Source organism: Cryptosporidium bovis (assembly GCF_009768925.1).
Source record: "Cryptosporidium bovis isolate 45015 chromosome Unknown contig_1, whole genome shotgun sequence".
NCBI classification, from domain to species: Eukaryota; Apicomplexa; class Conoidasida; order Eucoccidiorida; family Cryptosporidiidae; genus Cryptosporidium; species Cryptosporidium bovis.
This window is the reverse complement of record NW_027125030.1, coordinates 138,307-163,895: the sequence shown is the minus strand read 5'-3', so window position 1 is coordinate 163,895 and position 25,589 is coordinate 138,307. Positions and strand designations below refer to the sequence as shown.

Below are 25,589 nucleotides of genomic sequence, written 5' to 3'. Positions count from 1 at the left end.
TGCTATTGCAGTGAATTTCTCTGGCATCTGAAACATCAAATAGTGAAGTATAAAACAGCAAAAAAGTCTACTGTTCTTACAACATATCAAGTAAATATATGTGATAATTCACCACAAAATTACTTTAATTGTTACACTTTGTACATTATAACAGACACATACTTGAATGTATAAAGGTACAAAAATAAAACAATCTAATTATGTCGGATAAAGTAAACAAAAAACAGACAAAATCCGAGTTGGTTAAGATACTTAGTAAATCAACGAGTACAACAAGAGAGAAAAATCAGGCAATTAAGCTTTTGAAAAAATTCCCACCTAATCAGAAAGATGAATTAGATAAAAATTTGAATAAATTAAAGTTTTCAATAAAAAAAAACAATTTATTCTTTTTCATGTAAGTTTGTTTTTTGTTTAGTTTTGGTGTGAAATAACTTCAATACCAGGTGTTATAGATGTGACAAGCCAAAACAGTCAAACGTACAGGTTCAATGTAAGTTAAATGGTAAGTTTAGTAACTACAAACAATCTAATTTTACGATTTAAATATAAATAAACTTATAGATGAGAATTACACTATATGTCATTGCTGCTATTTATCTCTGGAAAGTAGCATGGAACTTAGTAGAATAAAGATGATTAATAAGTAAATAAACATTTATTATAATTCAATTTAATCTCCATTAAGCTTTTTTTTGATTGAAGTCTATCATTTATGTCCTACTTGTCAATTTTACCTACGATTATTGTCATTTGAACTAAAATTACTTCCTTTTCCGTCATCACTGAGATCATCCAAGTAATTTGCGTTTATATTCAGAGTACTGTCATTCATATCAAAGTCGTTACTTGAACCCCTACTTGTATTTTTATTGCTGTTATATAAATTATCGCTAAGTTTGTTATCCTTATCACTGTTATCCATACCACTAATCGAATTTGAGACATTAATACGCCATCCTGGAGTAATGTGCATTTCATCTTCTGGTGGAAGCCAAATCCTAGATACACCTTTATTTGGGAAAGCAGGTAAAGGTATGGAGTTAATTTCGTTAGAAACCACTCTATTTGACAAAAAAGAATTCTGATTAACTATATTTGACCCTATGTAACTGGAAATTGCCATTCTCGCGTCATTTTCTTCTATTCTAAATCTTGAACTCATCCTTGTATATTCATTTGAGTTTATAATTAATTCTTGGCTAATAGCTAGAGTATAAATACATTTTGAAAGAAAGCTTATTATCTCATCACTGTGAATTATAAGTTCAACTTACAAAAAGCAACATTTAAAAGTTGGTCTAGTATTTTGTTGTCATAACTATCAATATTCATGTCATTTAATAGGTTTTTAATGGAAGTTATAGATTCTGGAATCACTTTGATGTATTTTTTCTGAAGGGAGTTAAAAGGAGAAGCAACATAATTCATAGCGTATAATTTATATTGTCCAGGTGTACAACAAATACATATATCTTGCTGTTCAATATTTGTCCTAGCGTTTAAAATAAACGAGAAATTCTTTATTCTCTTTTGCGGATTCGCATCATTTATTATTCAAAAGAATATTAATAGCTCAATACACTAGTTTCTTCTTTATGTATCCCTTTGTCGCATTGTACGCCCAATAATACTTAAACTTACATCGCTCATTTTAAATATATCAGCTAAAGTACGGAGTTTGCTAAGGTAAAAAAGGAGAAGAAAAACCAAAATAGAATGGCAGCAGCAATAAAATCACCGTATTACTTGCAGATAAATTAGGAGTTTCTGAAGAAGAAAGAAATAAGAGTTTAATTTAATTAGCTTATTCTTCACAATAAACAAGTGACATGAGCTTCAAATATTTTATTCACTTTGGCGGGCAAACCCAATGCTTGTGATGTACATTGGAGTTGAAAAAAAGAATACCAGGGTGAAAATTAATCTAATAATTAGTCTTTTTAATAAAATATTGGTTAAGACAGAATTAAAAAAGGCAGTAAAAATAATATTTTATAATTATCTGACAATGGTATAAAATTCACAGGTTTTGTGAAACGAATGTTTTGTTTTCGTATTAATGAAAATTATATACAAATATTTGTTTTGCATGTAAATTCATGTGGTTAGTTTTTTTCTATAAGAAAAAGTAAAAGTGCATTAAAATGGCATGTGATGACATTAAAAATTGCATGAATGACGCGAAAACGAGTTATAAAAATGAAAAAAAAAGGTTTTGAGACGTAAATGAAAAATTATGATGCTATATGAAATACTTATAATGCAACTATGACATTATCTGGATGCAAATATTTATTATTAAATTCAGTTTTAAGATAAATCACTTATTTTAAAAAGAAATAACAAACTTCTAAGATAACAAATAATATATTTATACAAGTATATATATATATATATATATATTTCAGGGGACTAAATAAAGATGTTTAGCAGAATTAATATTTTCAGCTTTGCAACAATTGTAGTAGGAGCTTCAGCAACAGGAATATTCCGCCAATTTTCAAGTAACAATGGAGTTTCTGATACAAGTTCTTCTATAGAAGATTTAAATCCATGTCACGTTACATGCTCAAGAGAATATTCACCAATTTGTGCAACAGATGCAGAGACATACGGAAATGCTTGTTTGTTTGGAATAGCAAAATGTATAAATAAAGATTTACAACTTGTTGCGAATGTAACATGTCCAGAATTTCTATCACATTTATCACAAGTAACTCATAAAAGAGTGCTTGAAGGACCAAATTCATTAAATTCAACATATGGTTCTATAGGAAACTTAACTAAAAACACAACAGATATCATTTCATCAGCATTAAGTTCAATCCCAATTATTAAAATTCCAAGCTTAAATTTACCACTTTTTGGAATTCCATCTAATCCAAGCCAGCTATTAAAGCCTCAAAAGAGCACAACTACCACTACTACCACTACTACCACTACTACCACAGCAGCAACACAAAACGATAGTTTAGATTCAGAACATACAACAAAAGCAGTAGAGAGTGAAGATGGAGTGAGTTCAACAGAATTACTAAACAATGATGATAACGAAATGCCAACAACAGAATATGCAAATAGATCGGATAACGAGACGAGTACATCAACGTCGTCTCCATCTGATTTAGAGGAAACATCAACGTCAACATCGACTAGTACAAGCACACCAACCCCAGTTTCGTCCAAATCATCCTTATTTGAAGGAAGAACAAAATCTTTCGCTGGTAAGTCAAGGAGAATGACAGAAGTGAGATCATCAAGTAAAGATGACAATAGTGTTATCTCTAATGTGGCAAAAACATTACAGAGTACATTAAATATTGGTAGTCAAGATGGTAACGTTTTAAATGGAAACAATAATGGTAATGGAATATTGGGTAATTCTGGTCTTATATTGAGTAATTTAGATGATACAAAGGCAACGGTTCAGGGTATGATCAAGACTATTCCATATGTTCCAGGAAAAGAAAACAGCAATTCAACGAATATAAGTATAGTTGAGGAACTATCTAGTATTATTAAATTGCCAAATGGCACATTCGAAGGTAAAGGATTATTGTTAAATTCAACAAACAATGGAGCATTAAATAACATCATTGAAAGAAAAGAATCAAGAAATATAACAACTAACTTAACTGATCTTATTCCATCAATTAAGAATATAACATCAGTTATTATGGAAACAAGCGTTTTAAATGATTCAGATTCCGCTGAAAATGATTCACCAGTAAATGGTATTCCTCAAGGGAAGTTGGACACCAGTGAAGTTGTTAAAAATCTCAGCTCCTCGTTGAGTAATATTGCGAAAAATATTGTTCAGAATGAAGATCAGACTCAAACCACTCAAGAATCATCTCAAATTTCAGAGTAAATAAATAGGAACACTGGCAAATAATAAAAAAGAATAATAATTTAATATGGATTTATTCATAATGTATTTTATTTATTTACTTGAAATGATAACAAATCAAGTATAAGGTTATAATATAATGGTTAAGACTAAATATAGTTTATGAGAGAAGAGTTAAATATTATTCTTGATAATTATTTAGTTTTACCTGATTATTTTTCCTCTTTACATTTGTAATACTCAGTACTCTAATGCCATGAAGTAAGTCTAGAGTAAGAAGCACTGTATTACGTATTTAATACAAACAATATTTAGGAAAAATGAGGTAATATTAATGATTTAAGCTGATAAGGTTACTTCGTCAACTTTAACATGTTATCATTATTAAATATATACTTGAGCTATTATGAAACCTTGGTTTTTTCCTTTGATTATTAAATTCAATTTCTACACCATTTGCTTAAGATATTTTATAGACGACATTAAAGATGACATTTGTTTTTAAATAGTTTAAATATCAACAGAAAAATTCGAATTCAATAAAACAGCTTGAAGTGGTTATAAAATCGTCATTTATGTATACTAATTAAAATGTTACATAGATTCCCACTAAAAAACTCGTTAAAAAAATGATTATCAATCAAGAAATTATAAATCATTTTACTTGTTTTCGTTAAAAAAATTACTCATCAGCTCCTCTTAACAAAAAGGTCTAAACATCATTTTATATTATAACATTTTTATAACAATGTCATCTATAAATTTAATTACTTAAAACACTAAATCAGCCTAAGTTAAAAAAAAAGTTTTGTATCTCAATGAGATTATATTAACAATACCTACAAGGAAAAAGCAAAAGTTATGTTAAATATGAATTAAAAATATTCTAATACTTTTTTAGTTTTATATATTACTTCTAAGTAATGGGTAATGCTATCTTAACATTAAGATTTTTTATTAGTATGCCTCCATTCCGGACATAATGTTAGCATGTGTTTACATTTTACTCCGTTTTTTTACTTTTATATAATCTACTATCGATATTTATTCTATCCGTATTCACAGAAATGGGGGATTTGTCTGTTTCTTTTTGAAATACAAGTGGATTGGGAACATTAAGAGATTCCAACCCCACTGAATTAATATTGTCCATACTACCTGCACCTTCAATTAAGTTATTTGCAGCGGTAGTGTTACCCGACAAAGAAGCTAATAATCCAATATTATTGAGTCCCCTCATCATCCCATCAAATTTATCGTGCCCATCATCATTTCCTATATTTCCGGGAGGGTTACCAATTAAAAGTGACTGTTGTTGGAGTTGTTGTAACTGTTGAAGTTGCAGTTGCTGCTGTTGCTGTTGCAGTTGTTGTAATTGTTTTTGTTGAAAAATTCCAGCAACGTCACCTGGATTTCTTGCTCCCATATGTTGGTATAAGAAAGGCAATTGATCATTTGAAACGCCACCACCAGTTCCGGTCCCATTAAGTGTTGTCTGAACTAACGGTTGCATTGTTTGAATTTGCATCTGAATCGGTATCGGCAGTTGAGACTGCGACTGTAATTGGTGTTGAGGTAAAGCTTGCGGTTGAGACTGAGTCTGTGTAATGGGTTGCTGCAGTTGATTTTGGTTTTTTGACAGATTTTGTGGATTTGTTTGACCTTGTAACTGAGAAATTTGAATTTGAGTCTGTATTAAATTTTGAATTTGTGCTTGAATTTGAGCCTGAATTTGATTCTGCAACTGCAATTGAATATGATTCTGGACTTGATTTTGAATTTGTTGATTTTGCCCAAATGTGTGTGTGGGGCCACCCTTTACTAATTGATTCTGGAATAAATGTTGGAACTGAGCCGAATTTTTATTCTGAATCTGCGTTTGTCCTTGTGCTTGTGTCTGAATCTGAACCTGATTTTGTCCTTGACTATGATTAAGGGTTTGAATTTGATTTTTATTTAAATTCTGAATTTGGCTCTGAATCTGATTCTGCAATATCTGTTGTTGTAACACTTGATGTTGAAACATTTGTTGCAATTGGCAGATATTTCTCTGAAAGGCCTGTGGTTGCATTTGTGAACCATTCAAACCATGGTTAATAGTGGGATAATCGGCTACTACACCTCCGATGATATTGTTTTCAGAACTATTGGCTTTGTTGTTATTTAAAACCAAATTATTTAAATCCCCGGTTGAAATCAAAGAGTTATCAACATATTTTCTATTAATTCCCAACATTGATTCACCGGCTTCTTTCTGCATGTCATTTTTTACATGTGGAACATTTAATGACGTAACCTGTGCATGCATCTGCATAGGGTTCGCATTCCCAGCAATTTTACCAGAAATTAGTTGATTTACTGGGTTAGCCATCGGATTTGAACTTTGAATTTTGGTGTTTAAATGATTTAAGGTTGAACTTGGGCTGGGGGTTGGACCAACATTTTGATTTGGACCTATTTGGTTTAAGTTAGTAGAATTGTTGTTGGGTTCTAGACTATTTAGCGAATAATCCGCGAAACTACTAGTTAAATCAGTTTTGTTATTGAAATCAAGTAATCCAGCTTGCGATCCACCCGCTGAAACGGCATTCTTGAATTGTTCCTGCAAAGTCTGTTGAAACATTAGTTGTTGTTGAAGATATTGATTCATTAGTATGTCATTCCAATTTTGTTTACTGCTACCAGCATTTACAATTCCAGCAATGCTGTCAATTTTTTGATCACTCAGTAAATTACTATCAATTCCATTATTATTTAGAGTTGTATTAATGTTTTTGTTATTGTTAACAATATTATTCGAAGTAATTGAATTGCTACCTACATTATTTGTTGCTCCAACCATATTTGCAAATAATAGAGGTATTTTTTGAATTTGGTTAGTGTTCATTAAATTTCCGTTTATATTTACAGGTAAATTTCCCAAAATAATACTATTATTGCCCCCTGTTACAATACTACCAGTGTTACCACTATTTTTATTAACATTTTCGTTTTTTAAATTGGTCATATTTCCTCCAATCCCTCCTAATTCAGAAGCCGAGTGAATTCTAGACCCGAATTGATTTTGAACAATTTGTCCGAGTGTCTGAGAATTGTTGATATTATTGTTATTTGCTAAAGAGTTTCCTCCAGCTCCAAGAATGCCATTTCCCTGTAGATTTAGGTTGTAATAGGGATAACTTGTATTATTATTATCAATTAAGCCATTATAAGTATTTAGTCCAGAATTCAAACCAATTCCTATATTGGAAGGAACTGTAGACTGATAGTTGCCGCTATTTGGGTTGTTATGTTTTATACCCACAAGAGCACTTGAGTTAATATTCGGATTAGGAAAGCCGTTGAATTGTTGGGGTAATATTTTGTTTGCTCCTACTATTCCCACTCCGAAACTCCCTATCTCCGTTGTTTGAGTTTCTCCAATTTCAACCCCCAGACCAATCTCAGAATTAATAGCTATATTAGATTCAGTCTTAGGAGTATTGCCTATGTCTACTTCTGCCCCAGTAACTAAATTTTGTTTATTTTCAGCAAAATTAATATCTTTAAGACAGTTATTATTATTAGTATTGCCGTCTCTATAATTCGTGTAACCTCTTTTTTTTCTAGTTTGTCTAGTTTTTTCTAAATAATTTTGAGTATTGCCGTTTGACATTTGTACAACTTTGTTTTTAGAGGAGGGACTTTGATTGTAATAACTCTGTTGAATATTTGGATCTGAATGAGATATGAATGGATGTACGCTATTAATATCGCCTTCATTAGTGGAGTTAATGGATGAAAATATATGATCCACTTGTTTAGACTGTTTGTTCTTTCCAGGAGAAATAGTTATTGAATCGAACAAACTGCTGTTGTTTATTTTATTCATACTGTTTGATGCTGAATCATTGGAATCAACAAATTGATTCATGTACAAGAATATAGATGCTCTCAAGTCTTTACTCGATATTCTTGGTTCAATAATGTGGTTTGTCAGTACTTGGTTATTGCTAAAGTCATAGTCTTGGAATATAATTGGAATGTTACTCGGGACAGAGGTCGTGTTTTCATTAGATTCATTATGAATATTAATGCTATATACAGGAGATATCAATGAGTGTATGTTTCTAGGTAATATATATCCATTTGATAAGTTGTCCATCAGGTACTTACTACCTGTTTTTTCAGACAAATAATTATAATTGGAATAAACCCCATCATTCTGGATTCTGAATATAGACTTGTATATAATTTCGTCAAAAATCGTCCATGATCTTTCTTTTCTTTTGTAATTTCCTATTAAATCACTCTTGTTATTATCACATTCATACAATCTAGATATTTCCATGGAGTTCAATCCCTCTAATACAGGTAGTCTAAATATAGTATGTGGTCTAACAATTATCCTTTTAAGGGAGGATTTTGTTAATATTTTCTCGCTGTAAAAATTCATATTTTTCAAGCTAACAAAACAACATTTATTGTAAACCTCTTTAATCGAACAATCATATAAGTTCTCTGTGTATAGCGTCTTGAGAATCTCATCTATAATATATTCTCTGTATGATTGTTTTTTCTGATATATAATTTCAATACATTTTCTAGTACTAACATTGCTATTCCAAATACACAATTCAAGACTGTTCCCTCTGTGGGAAACACTTCTGGTATTTTTTTTTTCAACTAATTTGTTGTCTTCGCCGTAATGGTCATTTAAATCATTAGCTTCTTCATCTTTGAAATCTGATTCTGGAAAAGACAAATAGCTATTTATTGCATTCATTACATTTATGTTGTTTATATTAATGGAGCCAAATTTGCTAGAATTTTGTTGATTTTTGCTTTGGCCTTTAAAATACTGAACTAATCCCAAAATTCTTTTTAATCCAAGTGAGTACTTGTATTTATAGTAGAAATCTATGCAGTCTTTAATGCTCTTGTGCTCCATAAAAGAAGATATTCTTCTAAAGTCCTTTGGATACATCAAATATTTCTCTATAAATAACCTTATTTCCGAATGACTCCATATTGTATTTAAATTCCTATCGCTCTCTTCTATCACATTCAACATTTTATTATTATTGTTTGTAAACACTATTGGATTCAAACTTCCAGAAAAGAGGATAGGATCTCTGTCCATAATTGAATATTCTATATCCGACGGGAATTTAAATATGCAATTTTCAAACCAAAGTGGAGAGGGGCCTATTAAACTTGAGGATGAGGTTGTCATTTGCATCCACTCTCTCTGTACTTGTTTTTGATGCACTATCTCCTTTTCTTTTTCCCTATTTTTCATAATATTTACATTTAACTCTTTTTCTTTAGATCCTAGAGATCCACCTCCCGAACCAACCCCTGAAATTACTCCTCTTGATGTATCAACTGGATTATGAGGTGCTGTTGTTCCAATGGAAGTAACCTTGTCTTGGATATGGGGTCCTACCCTCACTGATCCCCAAAACCCTCCATCATCATTTACGCCAAAACTACTTTGAGCTTGATTTTGAGTGTCTATAGATGATTCCTTAGTCCTCTTTGTGTTGGAAATAGATCCAGATCCCGTTAAGCCTCTCCTTCTTTTTAAGTTAACTCCCATTAAATTGTGCTCTTCTTCACAAATGCGATTCTCGATATTTGCAGACTCATTTTCAATCTTTCGAATTACAGACTTACCTATTCCATCCTCAAAACCAGTAACTCCAAGTGATTTAGTCTTATTTTCATGCTTATTATCATAGTTTTGACTGTTTTTGAATATTGAAACAAACACTCTGCTGGAGTTTCTGAAAGAAATAGGGAACGAAAGATTTGAAAAAGACATTCTTAATGCCTTTTCCCCATCATTTTTTCTGTATAACGGGAGCAAATCTAAAAATTTGTGGTAAGCCTTGAATCTAAAGTTGTATTTAAAGTATCCTATTGGCAATGGAACAATTTGATCCGGATGATCTATTGCTCTTACAGGCAAACAACCCCACGTAAATTCCCTACTCCTTTCACTATTTTGTATTTCTGTATTTCTAACATATTCCCTGTAATAGGAATAAACAGAGGGAAGAAATCTCTTTAAATTTAATAACTCGTTTTTTATAAATAATTTTCTTTTACCAATATGCCTTCTGACCTTCTTTATTCTATCTGGAACTCCAAACAGATTTAATGGATGGTAAAAGTTTCCGTTTATAGGTCTTAAATTCTTTATAGCATCGAACATTGAGTTTTTCTTACTATCAAAATCAATAGTCTTTGTCACTGTGTCCTCTAGTGGATAACACAAACTTGTGTAATATGGCATTAAAAATATACTCTCTGGAATGCTTAAAATGACTTCGTAATAATCCTGTATTTCTCCATTCGTAATAATATCATCACGGTATATTTTTATTAACTTGTCATCCTTTTTGTGTCCAAGAATCTCACTTAGTAACTCGGTTTCCTCAACTAAGTAGTTATATGTTGGAATAAAAAATGAAAGTTGACTGTTCGTTGCATCTTTTTCATTAAACTCTTTAATTATATTCTTGAGCCTGTTCAAAGAATAAAGTTTTTCCTCATCCTCTTTTCTAAGTAAATCAAGACAATTTGAAATTCCAAATTCATTCTCTTTTTTTTTATTATCTTGTCTAGTTTCTTCTCTATTCTTCACTTTGTCATCCTTTAGACAATCCCTTAAGCTGTCTACGAACTTAAGTCCTATTTTTTTAAGTTCTTCCGGGCTTTCACATTTAGAAAGCTCTTCTAATTCTTTGTTTCTTCCTGGATGAACTCTAATTTTTACTCTTTGTCTAGCAATAGCGAAAACATTGGATTCATTCTCCATCACAGATGCCAAATAACTGTAATTATTATCTTTGTTTGTCAAAGTGTCAAAGTTATCCATAACTGAATGTATGGGTGCATTATTACCATATGTATTTTCTTTAGTTAACTCAATATTAATTTGATTCTCATCCTTTCTTCTATAGGTTTCAAATAAAACTTCCAAACCTGAATTTGCTCTATCCTCGTTATTCGGCTCCAATTCCTTAGCCTGAGCAAAGTTATCAAAAAAACCATCGTCCTCGTTTCTCCTAGTTACATGATCATCTGTAACAAACTCTATTCCCGGGATTCCTACTCCAAATGACCAATTTAATCCTCCATCAACGTTAGTAATTCCTCTTATGCTGTTCTCATACGGCGTACCAGACAAAACATCTCCTAGGACTTTATCACTAGATCTCGAGACGAAAGTAATGCTTGACACTCTACAACACTTACTTAGGTCATCCAAAAACGAAAAATTACTCCCGAGTGTACTACTATTCATCATGTTCACAGACCTTATATCTCTTATATTCTTCTCACCTATATTTATATATGGCCCTCTTTTGTATTCTTGCGCAATTGGAAGTGTTAAATCATTAAACTTAGCGTCCCTATTAAACTTAAGTTTTCTCAAGTAATATTTAGATGCAAGTGTAATTATGTCTAGTGGAGTTCTAGATCTGACCAACTTTTCCATCTCGTCCAAATCATTTTTCTCCTTATTACTTGTGTTTTTTCTTCTAAAATATCTTCTATTTGTTTTCTTTTTCTTTACTACTTTCAACTCCTTATTTCCAACCGAACTTCCCGTACTAGAAATAGAATTTCCAACATTCATATCAATAGGCACTGATACCCCGTCAAATTCTAATGAATCCCCAACTACTTCATCACAATCTACTGTATCATCTATATCATCCTCCAATATACTAGTGGTAGTTGCACTATGGTCATTGAAATTAAGTATAGAAACTCTTCTTTCCTGCTCTTTCTTAAGTTCATTTAGCTCTAAGCTTATTCTTGATATTTCGTCTTGTATTCTAAGTACCGACTTGTACTTCTGCTCACCCATACTGCTGGTACTCCATTCATTATTAAATACCAATTTGCTTTGATCGCAGTCCTCAAAAACGTTTTGTTCCGAGTCCAAAAATTTGTCCATGTTACAATTAAAAAATTGCATCTCCTTCTCACTTGCAACTCTTATCTTGTTCACATACTCCTCTATTAATTTCTCTATGTTATTCCTCCCACTGCTTTTATCCTCGACACTATAGTCCAAAATGTTTCTCAACAGCACTTCATCTTCATCCATGTTGTTAAGCCTGTTGATATTATCAATAGAAACTAAACCACTCATACTCACTAAAGCCACAGCGCGATCTATTCTGCCTATCGCCTTTATTTCCCGTGTTTATGCACTAATTCTTTCTCTTATCCACTTGTCTATTCTATCCCTGTTTGGTGTTTATATACACATATACTACCTCCAAAAATGCAGTACAAAGTGTATATATATGCGTATTACTACCTGCAATACTCTTGCTTATTCAGCATAAGATAAAGAGTTCACACCTATTTACATTAATCACTGTTTTAATCCTCTTATGTTTTCTTTTTTTCTTGACTTTTCGCCCAAGTTTACCGCGCTTTTTTTTAATGCTTTATTCGCATTTTCGTTACCGCACGACGGTAATAATATATAAATTTAAATTATTGCATGGTAACGTGTGAAAATTTAAAAATTAGGATTTTTTTTGTTAAGTAAAACATGTGTTTACGTGACAATACAAAAACAGAAAATAGTGAGGGAACGCGACAAAACATATTCCCACTGCCTCACTTCCCTACCAATTGTTCAAATGATTACATTTTGGTATTTGAAAAGACAAAAATAGGTGTTAAATTTTTAATTATACTATATAAAAAACTAAAAAATGTTGTTATTTCTTGCTTTTTTAAAGTAAATTAATTCATTTCTTCAGGATGAACTTTGAATTGAATTTATATCGTCATTCTTTTGGACTTCATTAGCGAACACTGAGAAGTAATTACATTTGGCATTATTTTTGGCCTCTCCACCCACCTCTCCACTATCACCTCCTTCCGGTAACTCTTCTTTGATTTTTTGATCTTCACCCTCTCCAAATGCTTTTTCATATTCAGTTTTTGTGACGAAGCTCCCCGGATTATTGTTGTCACCAATAGAAGTATTTGCAGAAACTTGATTGTTCTCCGTTGGAAGAACACAATTGCAGTCATCACTCTCGCAATGAGAATCTCTAAGGTCTTTAACTATATAAGAAGGGTCAAAGTTTGCACCAAATTCGTTCCCAGATCCCTTGTTACCTCCAGTACTGTTATTGGGGTTCACCCCAACCTTGGCTCCACATATGGTAGCGGTGCTATTTTCAATAGTTGAAGAGGGAATGGAAACTACTGATGGTGCAATGTAATTGGTGTGATTGTTCTGAGGCTTTGTTCCGGAATTTACCGAAGTTTGGCCGTTGAATCCCCTAATTGAATTAATTCCGACGGGATTGGAATGAAGTTTTGTGTTCTTTTGAAACGAAAATGGGTCATCCAATATAACTCCTCCTTTCGAGTTTTTTGCGGTTGGAGTCGAATTATTAGAATAACTTTTGATGAACTGAAGCGTATTCTGCAGTCTTTTTTTGACTGAAAAAAGCTGTTTATATAGAAATACCTGAGAAGTAACCAAAGTAACTATTAAAAGTAGAAGAACAAGAATTGTAATATTGTCAATAATATATCTCAAAATCATCAGAATGAGAGAATTAATGTTTTTAAGTACCTTAATTAGGCATTCAATATTGAAGTAATTGTCATAATATTGATTTAGAGTGTTTTTAAAAGCAATACCTATATTGTCAAATCTTATTCCTCTATTTAACCCACTTCCAATATTATTATTTTTGTTGATTGCTCCAACTCTCCCAATCACCCCTCTATTAATTCCGGTCTTATCACTAACTCTCACATCCCCACCTACAGACGTTATATTATAGTTTGAGTCTAACATTAAAACATCCTGTAAAAACTTTATTGAATCTGATAATTTTATCATTGATTCTGTTAGATAACTTGTAGTTGAGTTTAATTCTGATAATATAGCTCTGTTCTCCATTTTTAGTAGATTTATCTTCTTTTCCAACATCTTGACTTTTTCTACAAAAGAAAGCAATGGATGATTATTGCGGTAATTAATGTCTTGGGTCCTGTAAAAATCCATATTAGGATACATTTCGTTCTCGAATTCATTATTATTATATGCATATCTGTATCTATTCTTCTCATTATACGAAAAAGCTTCCTCTTTCTGTTTCTTTTGCTGATTTCGCTTAATATTTCTATCTCTGTTATTGTCACTACCGTAATTGGAATTTACGCCCAAAAATTCATTGTTATCTACATTACCTGTATTTACACCGTCACCGTATGCAGCTTCAGCTTCTGGTGTGTTTTCTTGCTTGCCATTATAATGTTGGCTTCTACCGTAGTTATCGGTGTTTACCTTATTGTCGATGTGGTTGTAGTGAGGACTGTAATAATGATTATTGCTATTTAAATATCCATTTTGATTACCATTGCTAGCCTCAATACCATTGTTACCGACTACATCCACCTTGTTTCCATTGTCGTTCCTTCTATCGTGGGTATTATCATTATTTCTGTGATCGGGATCATCTTTTTGATCTTGAATATTTCCATTAATTATGTTTGGATCTCTCTTTAAGAGTCTGTTTTCAACTTCTTTTACACTCTCCTCCCCGTCTCCTCTAATTAATATAGAATTCCTCTTTCCATTTATTTCAGCCTCTAATTTGTTCATTATATTGTTGCCAAATATTTGTATTCTGCTCAAGTGACAATAATAGTGTCCTTCTTCAAAATTAGAAAGTGCTCTTACTCTAATATACCTTACCCAACATGGATTTGAATAGGAGTGGGAATAAGAATATGTTGAGGAAAAAGGGTATTCATATTTTTCTCCGTCAGATCCTAAACTATCGCCATCTTTCACAACATTTTTTATATTATTCGGGTTGTCGCTCCTCTTCCCATCTGGCTTTTTTTCAACATTCTGCAAATTATATTTCTTCTGTTTCTTGTTCTTATAACCGTTTAAAGTCGACTCTTTGTATTCATTCTGACCGCCTTTAGTATTGATATTTTCCTTTATTATGTCGCTTTTCTTTTTTCCATTCAAGTTACTGCCTCCTATGTAATTGACGTCTCCAAAAGTTCTTTCTCTTCTCCTTCCCTCGTCTGTCTCTTCCTCTCTCATACACGAAGGTTTCATATCAAACATTTCCTTTGGCAGTTTCTCATTTCTTCTAAGTATCCCTATTGAAACCCAATTTTTTGTAGGATAAACAAGACTACCTGATATTTCAATGTCCTTGTATGAGGAGGAAAAATATTCAAGAGAAAAAATTGAAATAAACTCCAAGAAAATATCTTCTTGAAAACCTATTATGAACCACATTGGTTTATTACAAGGAACAAGCAGATAAGAATCGGGATTCGAAGATTGAACTGATTTTGGATGCATTATCCCGTCTCCCCACGCCAACAATTTGCTATTTGAAGATGATGATGCATAATCGTACTGAATAGCAGCAATATGATGAACATACTGTATTCCATGTACAACTCTCAATTTTTCACTATATTCATCTTCGTCATCGTCATAATATTGGCTTTCATAATCATTATATGGTCCGGTGGCCTTTTTTTCCCCAAAATTATTAGTTTTTGTATTGCCTTCCTTAAGTCCACTGCTTCTTTTGTCTTTCACACTGTTTGCTATTTCACCACCATCGTCCAGATTTGCGCCCAATTCAAAGTCGCATATTTGAAGTTCTCCATTTCCCAAGAAACCTTCCTTTGGAACCACCATTGTATCCAAAAATGGAGAAATACACTTATTTGATGAAATCAAAAGTGAATTCACTGAATATGAGGAAGATTCAGATGAAGTAGAGGAAGAAGGGGAAGAAGATGATAATGAGGACGAAATTGTTGCAGAGTGAGACGATGCTGATGGCAGCGAATCTGAGACAGATGAATGCTCACGATAGCCGAATAAGTTCGAATTTTTGTTCGAGAAAGAGTGGGTAAATGAGCTTTTTGAAAAAGCGCTTCCCTTGGTTTTGCTTCTATTTGGTATAAAAACGTCCTCAAAATTAGTTATATTTGGATTCCCAAATTGAATATAAAACAAATCTAAACCCGAAACAATGTTCTTAACATTATTTCCAGCATTTCCATTTCGCACTTCGCTCTCTTTATTATTATTACTCCCAAAATGCGTATTATTATCAAAATTCATATTTGAATTGATATTAATCTCATCTTCTATATTAACATCATATTTATAATCATAAATATCAACTCCAGTTTTTGTTCTTGTTTTGGTTCCATCAACATTATCAATCCTAACATTAATCTCCAAACTATTTGATATGTCAAACATTATATTAGATACAAAATTTAACTTCGATAATATATCCTTGCTTTGTTTGTTAGGATGCCATGAACACTTAAACAGGAATTGCAAAGGCACGCAGTGATTTAATTTAGAACCAACAAGCTTTAAATCATCAAACTTAACCTCCAGAATAATTCCAAGTATTGAAACATTGAATGATCTCATATTATTCTTTCTTATTATTTCAATAGTACTATCTTCTATAGGGGACAAATCATACAAGGTTCTTTTATTGCCATTTTTTTCAACATCCCAAAAATTATCCCTCAATTTTAAAATTGTCTCTTTGATCTCATTGTACACTCTCAGATCTTTCTTTAGTATATAACAGAGCTTGTAGTCCAATTCATAGTTTATTCTTTTGAGTTGTTTCTGAAAAATTGGAGAAACCCATATTGGCAAACTTCCTAGTCTTATATCATTGCAACCTTTGCAATAAGGACATTCCCTTCTAGAAGAGAGTATATCTAGCAACTCCAATATTCTATCAAACGACCTCATCATATAGATTGTATTGCGTGGTATCCTTAAATTTCCTCTTCTTTTTAATATTGATATTCTACAATCACTCGAATTCAAATTCGTGTAGTATTTTTTAATTTTTAACCTATCTAAATCTACTAAAACGCCTTCAACTGTCCTTTTCCCATGGTTACTTATCACTATCTCACTACTTTTGGCATACACAAAGTTGCCATCAACACCTTCATTTGTATGGTTGGCATTTAATCTTAGGGTATTAAATACATCATTTTCATTAAAAAGAATACCAGTACTGTTTTTCTTGTTCAACTCCTCTCTTATTGCCTCACTTTGGATGTCATAGTTGTGGCAAACTGATCTCGTATCATTAAAACTTTCCGCATTTAATCTTTTCTCGCATACTATACTTTTGCTCACCAGTAATAGCAATATAAACAGAAGTTCATTACATTTTGTCATATATATTTCTATTTTTGTTTATAACCGTCAACAAATACGTACAAAAGTTGCTATTTATAAATTATATATTTTAAACTAATTTTATTATTTATTTTATTTTGGCTCCAAACTTGTGCTCAACCCCGGTATACTCAATTTTTTATTTACATGCATATTTATTTACTATACTGTCCCCTCATCCAGGCTTGAAAAAAGTGTATGGACCTATTAAAGAATTGTGAATTAACATTTGTGAATATAATTTTTTCCTTGCTATTATTTTCTTTTTACATGATAAATAAACAGCTTTCAAAATGCAATAAATCATTCATTATTATTTTTTCTTGAAAACAAAGAAAGCTATAAAGAAGAGTCACTTGCCTGTGTTCATTAATTTATTTAAATTACACTAAACAGACCTGGTTTTAATTATAGTTTACTTTTCCTTACTTTTTTTACTTTAATTTACATATAAATTTTTTGCTCTAACAAAAAAAGATAGAGCGGACATGCCAATAATATAAAAGATTCCTTTTCGTTTGTTTAACCCAGTATGTTAATACCATGATATACAAATATATTATTTTCCTTGAATAAAATATTTGGACTAGACAAATATATGTTATATTTTTCTGTGTGTATACTATATATTTAATATATAAATATATGTATATACTTTGAGTACCCATTCTGCATCTTTGCATATACTCGCAAATAGTAATAGCAAGGACACATAGATTAAGAGAATTTGCAACGGAGATTATTATTGCGTTTTATATCTCACATAGTCGTACAAAACTGTACAGAGTAGGATAAAGCTAATTACTTTTCGACCTAATGCACACTAATGCAACTTATTTTAATCACTTTTGCTGCAAGAAAAATGTTGACAAAGGAAAATACCTTCTCTTTTCAAACAAACTTTACGTATTTATTACAGTTTTATTATCACTTACTTTAAAGTATTCAAATTGTGAGAGCAGTTTGCAGTACAATGGCAATAACAATAACCAGTTAAACTCCAACCCTTATAACAGTATCGGTGTTGATATTAATGATAATTCCTTATCGCAAATTGGAAGGAATTTGGACAGAGCTATATTGCCAAATCTCATCAGTGTGGGTAATTTGATTGATGGTGGAATTCAAAATCCTTCAACTGTTCCAAGGATTCCAAATACTGTAATTCCGAGTATTCCTGGAATTGATGGTAAAATTGGCGTTCCTGACACTCCAACGTCTCCTGGAATGGGTGGAGTAGGGTTACCTGGAATTCCAATAACATCTCCTGGAATAGGTGGAGTAGGAGTACCTGGAATTCCAACAACTCCTGGAATAGGTGGAGTAGGAGTGCCTGGAATTCCAATAACATCTCCTGGAATAGGTGGAGTAGGAGTGCCTGGAATTCCAATAACATCTCCTGGAATGGGTGGAGTGGGGTTACCTGGAATTCCAATAACATCTCCTGGAATGGGTGGAGTGGGGTTACCTGGAATTCCAATAACATCTCCTGGAATGGGTGGAGTAGGAGTACCTGGAATTCCAACAACTCCTGGAATAGGTGGAGTAGGAGTACCTGGAATTCCAACAACTCCTGGAATGGGTGGAGTAGGAGTGCCTGGAATTCCTATAACATCTCCTGGAATGGGTGGAGTAGGAGTGCCTGGAATTCCTATAACATCTCCTGGAATGGGTGGAGTAAGAGTACCTGGAATTCCAACAACAACTCCTGGAATAGGTGGAGTGGGAATACCTGGAATTTCAAAAACTATCCCAGGAGTGAGCGAAATAAGTGAAGAGATAGGAACTGATATAGGTGATATTGGAAATGGGATTGGAGCAGCTATTGTGGAAATAGGTAACAATATTGAAGATGGATTAAACTTAAATATAATGGAAAATAGTGTTAATTATTCAGTACCGGATAACAACAATGTAGATTATAACAGAAAAGATGACAACTTATATACACTCTCTGCAACGGGGAAAGGAGGAAGTAAAATATATACGTATAAAAGGCCAAATATAGTGGATAATAATAGTGTTAAAGAAAATTATTTTGGAAGACAGCCATACTCACATAAATCTTCAATATTCAATTCGCTTAGTAAGGACACAAATCAAATATCACAAAAATTTCCACTATATTTAAATAAATCACCACTAGTAATTACAAGCACTAGTAATACTGGTACTAATGTTAACAGCAGCACTAACACCAGTTTTAACTATAGTAATGGTTTAAACCAAATAGGATTGACATCTCTGACAAAACAAGAAATTAACAAAGACTTTTCACCCTATTCATCGATACATTATTTAAAGACTTCAACACCTCAGGTAGGTGAAAAACAGCAATCAATGTGGAAATGGGAACATATAGATAAACCATTGCTTAGAACAAATACAATAAGGCCTATTGAGTTTAAACACAAAATTCCAACAAGTATTAATGAAGCTTGGTGGAATAATTACAATATAAGAAAGGAGTCAAAAAAAATAGAGGGAAATAGTGATAATAATAATAATAATAATAAAATGGTGATGGTCAATAATGGCACAGAGCAAAGTAAAGATAATAATCCACAAATTGAAAGTCAAAACGACTATAGTAATATACATAAAAGCGATATCATAGGATATAATCAAGATAATAATCACAGTCATACTCACAAAAATAGTCATAATCGTAATCATAATTATAACCACAGTCATAAACAAAACTATCAAAATCATAACAATGCTGGAATTCAACATAAAAATGATAAAGAAAAAGATCATATTCACAAATACAACGATAATATACAGGAAATCAATGAAAACTTTGAAGAAGATATTTTAAGAACGGCAAAAATAGGAGATATTGTAAATTTGACAAGATTAGAAATTCCAAATCCTTATGACAGAAAAACGGCAATAAATAACTTAATTTCGAATTCACTTCTCAATATGAAACAAGAGAACTGGTCAATACCTGTTGAAGAAATAATTAATGCAACATTTATAAATCCAGGTACCAAACAACCTGATTTAGTTCCCAATCAAATGGGACCTAAAGTGAAAGTACAAGATTTTTACTGCAATCCAAATATTCACAAATGCACAGATCTTTATACCGTGGGAACATCAATAGGAGAGCCTCTTTGGAAAATATATAATACATCCACTATAGGAAGAGCTCAAAGAAGAATTGAAAATTTATTAGATGACACGGAAGTAAGTCTAAAAAAATGACGAATGTCATTATATATATATATATATATATATATATAAGGAAATGCTAAAAAACAAACAAATCATAGAAAAAATAATTATACTAACAATGGCAAACACCGCTCTCTTACAATTATCTCTAGGAATATCTTACAATGGGTTTGACACCAACATTTATAGATTATATTGAACAAGAACCAACGGTAAGTTATTTTTTTACTAAACCAATGGAAGTGAGCAGAGAAACGATATCAAAATGTATCTTTAAAAAATTCAACATTAACTTCGAAGTTGGCATTTAAGAAACCAAGCTTATTCTCTACTACTTTAACTAATGGGCGTTATGCCTTAATTATAAGAAATAATTAACTAACAATTTAATTTTATAACAAAATAAACGCAGATTGAATTAATAGAATCAATGGCAAAAGCACCGACAAATGTATTCCAAATACCTGAGAATGGATCTATTACAAATTTTATTGATAATGCAACAAACCTGGCATTGTTCCAAAATGCAGAGTTTATAGATCCATTGCCTCAAAATGTAAGTCTACAATCTAAAATGCATTTTCACGACGTCACATAAATTTTCAACACTTATTTTATACACAAAATACAGAAAACTAAGCAAAAATTTGCAAATGCCATTAAAAAGGCAGCTATTGACTGTCTAATGTCAAACTTTACCCTACCCAATTGTCAAGTCCCTCAAAATACAACTGAACAAATGTACTATGAAGACTACTCTATATTTGAACTACTTAATAACTGAGTCTCGAGGCGAATTGTCAAGTTTATAGTTGCAAGATAAGTGTGTGTAATTGTTTTTAAAAGGAGTAAATCTTATTTAAGACATTTTCCCGCCAGCATTTCTGTTAATGTTCTCAACCTTTATAAAAATGGTGAACTATATTAAAGAAAACCAAATTCTACTAAACCAGTGTAAATGGAAGTTTGCTAAAGCTGACTTTGCGTTTCCTGCCGAATATATAGTTTTTTCTTTTTTTCCATAGTTACTACTTCAGGTGCGAAAACAATAATATACTGTTGGCGCCAATCCGTTTTCAAAATCAAAATTTGGCTTCGAAATAGAAAAAAAGCTAGAATAAAATGTAAATTTAATCATTAATTTAAGGATAAAATAGATAGTACGAAAGAATCAGTTATATTTCATGAATTATTACGTTAAGAAATGAAGATAAGTAGAAAAAAACAGATAAAACGAATTTTAAAGTTCTATAGAGTCAATTATGACTTTGAGGAACCATATAGAATATTAGGTAAGTTACAGTATTTATGTCGAGTATTGATATAGAATTTTGTGGGATTAATCACTTTAAATTTCCTGCTTTCTCTTCAAATTTTGTGTATTTGTACATAATTACATTTTGGCTAACTAAATCAATAGTTGACGGCACCTTTATTATGGCAGGACTTAAAGGCAAGATACACATCAAAGAGTTGCTTCCAAAGATACTTAATGGAAAGGCAATACCAATTGTCACCGATTGTATATTTAAGGAAATAGAATTATTAAACAATACAAGGGGCCATGAAGCAGATTTTTCGGGTGCAAAACTCATCGCGAAAGCATACTTTAGACACAAATGTGGTCATATTTTTAGTGCAGAAAAGAGTGAAAACAAGGTAGAGAACAAAATAATATTTGAGAGTGACTCCGATTTAACTGTAGAACAAGTAGATACATTTGAGAATAACGTTGATGTTTGTACTAACTCCAAACCAAATTTAGCAAAAGAGACTAATGCCAGTGCAGAAAACAAAAGTAACAAGGAATTTTCCGCGAAAAAATCAATTAAAGGGACAGAAGAGGAAAGAACATTTGATTCTTTTAGATGTATTTTGGATGTTGTTTCGAAAAATGAGAATTATAAAAAGTTCATTGTAGCCTCGCAAGACTACCTACTGAGAAAAAAACTAAATAAAATACCAGGTGTTCCTTTATTATATTTAAATGGACAAGTACCTGTTCTAGAACAGCCTTCTAGTGCCTCAAATATGCGCAATTCGTTTAAGGAGGAATCAAGAATGGCACCCCAAGAATGGGAATATTCCTTAATTCCTTCTCTAAAGGTTTCACTCGAAAAAAACAACGAAACGTACGTTTTCAAACAATATATTGATATTAAAGTTCACACTGTGTCCTAGTATCAATATAAAGTAACAAACATTACTAACTTTTTCCAACTGGATTTTAAATAGGAATAAGAAAAAAAAAAAAAAGAATCCCAACCCACTTTCTTGCCTAAAAAAGAAGAAAAATAGTAATCCACCGAAACAAGGCAAGAACCAACCTAAAAAAACTAAAAAAATCAGAAGCAAACGCGTCAAGGAAGCTTCCTCTAATTCAATACAAACATAGAAAAACAACAAATCTATATTTAAAGTTACTTTTTTTATTATACATGTTCGAGTATAGTGTACATTAAATGTAAATTTAACATCACTCAAATACCTAAAAGATGGGTTCCATAATTAAATTTATTAGTTAAACAATTTCTCACTTTTTACCATTCTTTTTCAGTTCTTGATCCTTTTTCCATGATTTATTTATTAGGTAACGACTTTAGGCGGGAGTATTTTTAGATATAATTTTATTTAACAGTAGAAATATTTATTCCCATATAAATTTATATTAAACTAAATGGCATACGTAATTTTAAAAAAATTAATATGGTTGCTCAAATAAGTATATGTACATAAACACATTTTATAAATAAATAAATACCGGAGTATAATTAAATAAATATATATATCCAAATATTGCAAAAAATAAATGTAATAATAGTGGAGGGAAAACAATATAATTAATTAATAATTGGTAGAGCAGTAAATTAGTAGTGTACGATAAGTAGACAAAGTTGGATTTGAGTCAGTGTTTGTAGTACATAGAACACTTAATTAGGTTAGGCAATAGGTTGCAATACAAAAAAGCAAGATGTTTAAAAGAGGAGTAATCATTGCAAACCTGACAAATCTTGTAATAGCAGTATTGGTAAGTTTTACATGAATTTATTTCTATGTTATAATGGTTTGAATAAATTACTTACTATATTGAAAATAAACAGCTTTCAGGATGTGCCTTTGGAGGTGTGATTATAACTCAGAGTTGGTCTTTATTTGAGGGTTCTATATTTTCATGGGAAATAACTCCCAATCAGTTTTATGTAACTTTAAATTGTTCCTCTACTAGTAAAAAGTTCATGGGTTTCTGCAATAATGCTCTTAAAAATATAAATGGAAGTTTAAATAATGTTTTAAGTGCAATCTGCAGTCCACCGGAGAAATACGATTTCTTATCTCAATCCTGCAACGATGCAGTTATAGTGACTAATTATTTAAATATGGTATATTTGATACTACTTGGATCAGCTTCAACGATTATATTGAGCGTAATATTCCTAATGATATACAGTAAAGGTTTTAAAGTTGATGTAAACAATGGGAACTTAAATAAGAGTAAGAATTCAAAATCAGACAATGGCAATAGTGAGGTTATATTAAAGACTAAGCCATTTATAGGTCTTGGAGTTGTCTCGGTTTTATTAAATATAATAGCTTTAATTGGTGTATGTTTGTCATCAGTGATAGTAATATATCTAAGCCATATTATTCCAAATTTGATTGCTTTTAATTCTGATATACCTATGTTTAATATCAGTTCTTACAGCAATTCTCTGGGCTGGGGATTCTATTTACTATTACTATCAAATTCATTACTTACAATACACATATTGGCTCTCGTTGATTCAATTAGAATGGCGAAGAATCTATGGAATTTAAGTGTTGATATTAAAAATAGAGCTACTGTAGAAGCGTGCGTACGTAAAGAGCATGGTTCTGGAAAAGTAATACCAGACAAGTATTTTATAAGTAATTTAGGTTCGTCTTTTGAGACAAAAGGATTAAGTGGTGGAAATAACAACACCTGTTTATATAATGCTCCTGGATCTACTTTCTTACCGAACACTTCTGATCAAACTCAACACCTACTTCAAAATTCAGGTAATGTGACAATTGGCGGAGTAGCCACGCCACAATTGCAATTTGGTATGCCCTCCTCTCAGCAAATGTATCCAAAAATTGGGGACAAACCCTTAAATGCCCCTAGATCAGTATGGGGATTCTTCCCTACAAGTCTTTTGCCCCGTTATAACCCTTACAATCACGGAATGCAACATCAAATATGTATGCATGACCAAAGCTGTCATGGATGCAATAACCATTTCCATAACAACCATCACCACTTTAACAATTTTTAAATGTTTATGTTTACAAACAATAGAAGCATGTGATTTGGTCTTTATTTGACACATTTGTTTATTTTAAAATATAACATTATCAAGGTAGAGTTAGCACAAAATAATAATTTTTACTGTTTTACTTGAACTTTTCATTACTTTGTGTATTTTACCCCCTTTGAAAAAGTGGGTAGTAGAGCACGAGGTCTTTTTTAACCTGGCAATTTTGAGACGCCCCTGATAATCCTACTGCGACGCCACACCCTTTTGTATCCACTGCTTCAATAAGCAATTTTCTGTTCACGCCGAGTTTAATATTCTCTGGTTTATTTATTCCTTGTAATCTTCTTATTCTAATTACCCATGTACCACTTGAATCTACACATATTTTCCATTTTTTCCTGTGGTATCTGTGAAATAGCATCTTACCTTGGACATTTATCTCTGAATCAAAGATATTTTGTTGTTTGTCGTTATTCATTGTAAGCGAATCTAATATTTCATGCATTGCTTCACATGAGTTATTTAGTATTTGCTTTGCAACATTAGACCTTATAAATTTTTCCTAAATATTATATTTAGTTTGTATGAAAAAGTTCATGTTTAATTGTAAATGAACAACATAATTAACAAATAGTGAAGTTAATAGTGATATGAATAAATAACATAGAATTATTCTAAGAAGAAAATCATTTAGATAATTACTTGTTAATTTAATTTTCCTAATACTTAACTTATCGTGTCTAACTTTCCTCTTACTTTATTTCTTATTTCAAACTTACATTTTGAAACTGATCTAACACACTTGATAGGCACTTGACATTGAAAATATTTTGAATATTAAAGGTGAATTGATTGAAATAAATAGAAATTTTCGCATTTGTTTCTTTATTTAACAAACTTACTTTAATTACGCGAGTTTTAAGTAATGCATTCCTCATATCCTTTTATATTTTATTTGTATTGCCCCTTTTCAGGATAAAAAGTAAATATTATTATTGCTTTCCAAGTAATGTTAAGTAATATTACT

General features: G+C 31.6%; 9 protein-coding genes across 9 annotated transcripts; 5 read left to right on the top strand and 4 right to left on the bottom strand.

Annotated features, from left to right (window-relative positions):
• Nucleotides 1–200: 200 nt before the first annotated feature.
• FG379_000184 (uncharacterized protein) lies at nt 201–397 on the top strand (the record flags this gene model as incomplete). Its single annotated transcript, XM_067326520.1, has 1 exon — nt 201–397. A coding segment is annotated over one exon (197 nt), but the record flags the coding sequence as incomplete, so codon positions are not given.
• A 336-nt stretch (nt 398–733) lies between these two features.
• Nucleotides 734–1,653, bottom strand: FG379_000183 (uncharacterized protein; the record flags this gene model as incomplete). Its single annotated transcript, XM_067326519.1, has 3 exons — nt 734–1,209; nt 1,278–1,395; nt 1,645–1,653. 3 exons carry the CDS (start codon nt 1,651–1,653, stop codon nt 734–736), a joined length of 603 nt encoding a protein of 200 aa, XP_067183137.1.
• Nucleotides 1,654–2,425: 772 nt separating this feature from the next.
• Nucleotides 2,426–3,874, top strand: FG379_000182 (uncharacterized protein; the record flags this gene model as incomplete). Its single annotated transcript, XM_067326518.1, has 1 exon — nt 2,426–3,874. One exon carries the CDS (start codon nt 2,426–2,428, stop codon nt 3,872–3,874), a length of 1,449 nt encoding a protein of 482 aa, XP_067183136.1.
• A 982-nt stretch (nt 3,875–4,856) lies between these two features.
• Nucleotides 4,857–12,005, bottom strand: FG379_000181 (large with 2 MYB domains plus low complexity GA repeat and Q repeat at the C-terminus; the record flags this gene model as incomplete). Its single annotated transcript, XM_067326517.1, has 1 exon — nt 4,857–12,005. One exon carries the CDS (start codon nt 12,003–12,005, stop codon nt 4,857–4,859), a length of 7,149 nt encoding a protein of 2,382 aa, XP_067183135.1.
• Nucleotides 12,006–12,626: 621 nt separating this feature from the next.
• On the bottom strand, nt 12,627–17,102 carry FG379_000180 (uncharacterized protein; the record flags this gene model as incomplete). Its single annotated transcript, XM_067326516.1, has 1 exon — nt 12,627–17,102. The coding sequence occupies one exon, from the start codon at nt 17,100–17,102 to the stop codon at nt 12,627–12,629; it is 4,476 nt and encodes a 1,491-aa protein (XP_067183134.1).
• Nucleotides 17,103–17,918: 816 nt separating this feature from the next.
• On the top strand, nt 17,919–20,315 carry FG379_000179 (uncharacterized protein; the record flags this gene model as incomplete). Its single annotated transcript, XM_067326514.1, has 1 exon — nt 17,919–20,315. The coding sequence occupies one exon, from the start codon at nt 17,919–17,921 to the stop codon at nt 20,313–20,315; it is 2,397 nt and encodes a 798-aa protein (XP_067183133.1).
• Nucleotides 20,316–21,722: 1,407 nt separating this feature from the next.
• Nucleotides 21,723–22,466, top strand: FG379_000178 (tRNA synthetase class II; the record flags this gene model as incomplete). The annotated part of the gene is made up of 1 exon (XM_067326513.1): nt 21,723–22,466. The coding sequence occupies one exon, from the start codon at nt 21,723–21,725 to the stop codon at nt 22,464–22,466; it is 744 nt and encodes a 247-aa protein (XP_067183132.1).
• A 496-nt stretch (nt 22,467–22,962) lies between these two features.
• Nucleotides 22,963–24,580, top strand: FG379_000177 (3 transmembrane region; the record flags this gene model as incomplete). Its single annotated transcript, XM_067326512.1, has 3 exons — nt 22,963–22,971; nt 23,236–23,313; nt 23,387–24,580. 3 exons carry the CDS (start codon nt 22,963–22,965, stop codon nt 24,578–24,580), a joined length of 1,281 nt encoding a protein of 426 aa, XP_067183131.1.
• A 148-nt stretch (nt 24,581–24,728) lies between these two features.
• Nucleotides 24,729–25,067, bottom strand: FG379_000175 (uncharacterized protein; the record flags this gene model as incomplete). Its single annotated transcript, XM_067326510.1, has 1 exon — nt 24,729–25,067. One exon carries the CDS (start codon nt 25,065–25,067, stop codon nt 24,729–24,731), a length of 339 nt encoding a protein of 112 aa, XP_067183129.1.
• Nucleotides 25,068–25,589: the final 522 nt, after the last annotated feature.